Here is a 4,852-nt window from a genome sequence, read left to right as displayed (position 1 = left end):
GGATTGTTGTTGAGACCAGCCTGGGCAACATAGCAAGAACCTGTCTCTACCAAAATAAAAATAAAAAAATTAACCAGGCATAGTGGTGGCACACCTGTAGTCCTAGCTACTTGGGAGGCTGAGGTGGGAGGTTTGCTTGAAGCCAGGAGTTCGAAGTTGCGGCGAGCTAGGATCACGCCAGTGCGCTCCGGCCTGGGCACCAGAGCGTGACACCATCCCTAAACACAAAAAATAAACAGGAACACTTAGAATGTGGCAAAAGCAGAAAAATTAAAATAATGTGTTATACTCCTTCCCCCGATGTAACACTAGGGATTAAAATAATTGAACTAATAACATTGTGTATATTTTAATAGAAAACAAAATGGGGCCGGGCGCGGTGGCTCAAGCCTGTAATCCTAGCACTTTGGGAGGCCGAGACGGGCGGATCACGAGGTCAGGAGATCGAGACCATCCTGGCTAACCCGGTGAAACCCCGTCTCTACTAAAAAATATAAAAAACTAGCTGGGCGAGGTGGCGGGCGCCTGTATTCCCAGCTACTCGGGAGGCTGAGGCAGGAGAATGGCGTAAACCCGGGAGGCGGAGCTTGCAGTGAGCTGAGATCCGGCCACTGCACTCCAGCCAGGGCGACAGAGCGAGACTCCGTCTCAAAAAAAAAAAAAAAAGAAAAAAAAAGAAAACAAAATGAAAGTATTTCCAGACCTCAGAGGCTTTGGTGAGAGGCGGTCTAAGGTTGGGGTTAAAAACATGGACTCAAAATTTTCACTCTGCCATTTCCTCTTTGGGTGACCATGGGTCAGTTATTTAACCACTCTGCCTCAGTTTCCCTTTTGCAGTTAGGCTAGGAGTAACACCCATCTCACAGGGTGACTTGAGGAGTAAATGAGGAAATGTATAAACCTGTGTTTAGCATGTATTTAGATTGGTATTTTTTTTTTTTGAGACAGAGTCTCGCTCTGTCGTCCAGGCTGGAGTGCAGTGGCACAACCTTGGCAGACTGCAGCCTCTGCCTCCCAGATTCAAGACATTCTCATGCCTCAGTCTCCCAAGTAGCTGGGATTCCAGGCATGCACCACCATGCCTGGCTTAATTTTTGTATTTTTAGTAGAGATGGGGTTTCACTATGTTGGCCGGGCTGGTCTGGGATTTCTGACCTTAAGTGATCCACTCACCTTGGCCTCTGAAAGCGCTGGAATTACAGGTGTGAGCCACTGTGCCCAGCCAAGATTAGTATTCTTATTACTTCTTATTCCATTGATCAGCGTTTAGCTGGCTTCCTTTGAATTGCAATTCAGCCTTAGCCTACAACCTTCCTTATGGCCAAACCTGAATCTCTCTCTACTGAGCTCTTCTCTGGGACTCCGTGGTGGGGAGGCGGGGGTGGGGGGGCGCAAGTGCGGGGAGCTGTTGGTGGTACCCAGCTCATTTGTTGGGCCTCTCTGGGCAGCCTGGTAGGCAGGGGCAGCCCTGGTGGGCCCAGCTTACGGTGCTGAGCGTGGGCACGGACGCTCCCTCGCCCTGCAGGGATTCTCACTGATGAAGGTACAGTTTGTGGCAGACAGTCCCTTCTCTGTTATGCTGCCCGTATTGTCAACCTCGCGATGTATTTTCATACCTTCTCTAATAAATCTGCCTTTTGTAATAAAAAAAAAAAAGGTACAGTTTGTGCCTTTCATACAACTTGGCCCCTAAATGCAAACCATTTTTATCCCATCTGCTGCTTAAGCAAAGGAAACAGTAATGTGTTCCAACTCTGGAGGCAAAGCTGACTGTTCGACTCCCCCAGATGGTCCTGGACTATACTTTCTGGGCAAGTGGAGGCATTTCAAGAGTGACTTTGACTAGCCTTGACTCTTTACCAGACTGGGTAACTTTGGAGCCTGCCCCTGGCTGAGATGTTGCCTTGCTGTGCTGAGTGTTCAGCTGTGCCACCACGCTCAGTGGGTGCCAGTGATCCTGGGCGCAGCAGACGGACCCCCACCCTGGAGGAGCTGCAGCCTGCTCAGGGAGCCAGGGCATGAGTGAAGGAAGCCCAGGGGCTGTGTGAAATCAGAAAGGGGTTGGGGAGTAACGTCAGGATGAAGTCCAGCTTCTTCGTGTGGCTCTAAGGGCCTCTCCCCAGTCAGCTGGAGCCACTCCTGGCACCAACCATAGTGTTGTTGAATTTCTTTGGTTTTTTTTTTTTTTTTTTTTTTTTTGAGACAGAGTCTTGCTTGGTCGCCCAGGCTGGAATGCAGTGGTGCGATCTCTGCTCACTGTAACCTCCACCTCCTGGGTTCAAGCGATTCTCCTACCTTAGCCTTCTGAGTGGCTGTGATTACAGGCGCGCACCACCACACCCAGCTAATTTTTGTATTTTTAGTAGAGACAGGGGTTTCACTATGTTGGCCAGGCTGGTCTTGAATTCCTGACCTCAAGTGATCCGCTCACCTCAGCCTCCCAAAGTGCTGGGATTACAGGCATGAGCCACTGCTCCCGGCCTGAGGAACTGAGTCTTAGAGGAACCCAGGGTGGGTGAGTTTGTTCTGGTGAGGATGTGCAGGGGTGTGCAGGCCAGGTTCTGGCCCCCCATACCCACTTGGGGATAGGCAGGACAGCTTCTTGTCAACCCCAAGGAGGCAGCCCCTTTCCTCAGTTGTCAGGCCAGCATCATGTGGTTCCTTTCTTTTCCTTTCCTTCACCTCTTCTACCCTGGTGGCAGGGAAGCTGCTGGTGCAGCCACACGTGGGTGCTGTGTTCTGTGATCATACTGTTGCACCATTGTTCGGATTGGCTATGTGCAGTAGGAGTCACTCTCCCCATTTGATGGAGGTTCAGTGAGATTCAGTGGCTTGCCCTCAGCACTTAGCTGAAAACTGGAGGCACCCCCAGGCCCGTGTGAAGTGGAAGCCAGCTCCTGTCCCACTGCATGAGGTGGTCTGCCTTAAGGTGGTGGCTACAGGTCTCAAGTCTTTGGCCAGGTTGGGACCTCCTGGGACTCCAGGATCTGCACCTGCTTCAGGGCCCCTTTCCCATCTCTTGGCAGCTGGTGTCTCACCACCCAGAAAGGGCCTGGCACCCTGTTCCCCGCCATCTGTAGCACCCACTTCAGCGGAACCAGAAGATGTGGCTCAGGTAGGCAGATCCCTGGAGAGGTGGGAGGGCCGGGGGTGGAGGGGGTGAGTTATGTAGACAACTATCATTGCAGTGACTGGGTCATGTGAGGAAGTTAGCCCTGACAGTGTTCAGAGGGTGCTTGTTCTCTGTCCCTGCCACACTGGCTTTGGGAATAGGTGTCCCTGACTGGGGCAGTGAGGCATGGGTCAGGAGGCCAGTCCCATTCTGTGGGCAGGGAGTCCTACCTCCTTCTCCAGGGCTCAGGTGGGGGGTCAGGAGATGCCAGCTCTGGCAAGGGGAGAGAGGGCGGTCCACAATGCTGGCTTCACCATCATGACACTGTCAGGAGTTACACACGTGGTAAAGCAAAGATTCCCCTTGATTCCTGTGGAGACAGCTCTGAAATTCCCGGCTTGATTTCCTTTAATCCTCTCAACAACCCAGAGAGGTCAGCATTATGGGCCCTGATACTCAGATGAGGAAACCGAGGCTTAGTGAGGTTTAGTCATTTGTCCAAGGTTACTCAGTAAGGAAGTGGGGGCCAACTGCCAGTCACCTGTTTGAAGGGCTTAGAGGAAGTGACACCAGCCCTTCACATCTGGACAGCACCTTACAGTGTGTAAAGGGCCTTCCCCTCCTGCTCCCATCCGCTCCTTGCTGGAGGGAGCTAGCCCCAGGGTGGGGTCCCCATGAAGGTACATGGGGCTGAGGCTGGTGGGGGTTATACAGTTTCATTCTGCAGGGTAGACCCAAGCCCACACTCAAGCAGCTTGCTCAGGTTCACTGTGCTTGGACATAGAGAAACTGGGATTTAAATCCATGGCAGTTCTAGGAGAGAACAGAAAAGGCAGCTGAAGTGGGCCTGGGAGGACAGGAACCTGTCGGGGGGGGGGTCCCCAAAGGGGAGGAGGAGGGGGAAGGAGCTGCACAGCCAGGAGCTGCCTACCTTGGGGGAAGGAAGCCTCAGAAACCGGAAGTCAGGATTTTCGTGTTTCCACACTGGCTCAGTGACCTTGAATAAGGCTTTCTCCCTTTCTGGGCTTTGGCTTCCTCACCTGGGAGACAGTGGCAGCCTCCTGCCCTCTGCCCCTCCTGGGGCCCTGATGAAGTCCATTTCCACCACGAAACCTGGTGCACACTTGAGTGACGGTGGCCGTTGGAGGGAGGGAGAGGGACGTAACGTGAACAAGATGGCTGGTGACCGTGTCCTGCTCCCAACCTCCCCACCTCGTTCTCTGCAGGGTGAGGAGCTTTCCTCAGGCAGCCTGTCAGAGCAGGGCACCGGCCAGACCCCCAGCAGCACGTGCGCGGCCTGCCAGCAGCATGTGCACTTGGTACAGCGCTACCTGGCTGACGGCAGGCTGTACCACCGCCACTGCTTCCGGTGAGTGGCCAGGGCCGCCCGTTACCCCCGAAACCAGGGAGGGTGCTACCATGGGTTCAGCACACACAGTGCGCCAGGCACGCCTTGCCAGACCCTTCGCGCCAGAGCCCCTGGCTTATCCCCATTTTACTGATGAGCAAATCAAGGCTTAGTGAGGGGAAAAGTATTCGCTCAGCCACATGATTCGAGATGGAAACAGGGCTAGAGCACAGGGGTTCTCCTTCCAGCGCCCAGGCTCCTTGAGGATTACTGGGTGATGATGAAGGAGCACTTTAAAAGCCATGTATACTTTAAAAGCCATTGAAAATTAGCCGGGCGTGGGGGTGCACACCTCTAATCCCAGCTACTTGAGAGGCTGAGGCAGGAGAATC

General features: G+C 53.4%; 1 protein-coding gene across 1 annotated transcript in view; it reads left to right on the top strand.

Annotated features, from left to right (window-relative positions):
- MICALL1 (MICAL-like 1) overlaps positions 1 to 4,852 on the top strand; it is a 44,799-nt gene that overhangs the window by 11,352 nt on the left and 28,595 nt on the right. The window contains exons 5-6 of the mRNA XM_011964332.1: positions 3,027 to 3,115; positions 4,339 to 4,481. Of these exons, the coding sequence (XP_011819722.1) occupies positions 3,027 to 3,115; positions 4,339 to 4,481 (232 nt within the window). The remainder of the gene's footprint in view (positions 1 to 3,026; positions 3,116 to 4,338; positions 4,482 to 4,852) is intronic.

This window comes from Colobus angolensis, unplaced genomic scaffold (assembly GCF_000951035.1).
Source record: "Colobus angolensis palliatus isolate OR3802 unplaced genomic scaffold, Cang.pa_1.0 Scaffold65, whole genome shotgun sequence".
Lineage (NCBI taxonomy): Eukaryota > Metazoa > Chordata > Mammalia > Primates > Cercopithecidae > Colobus > Colobus angolensis.
Note: the sequence above shows the minus strand (reverse complement) of the source record. Positions and strands in the feature narration are given on the sequence as shown.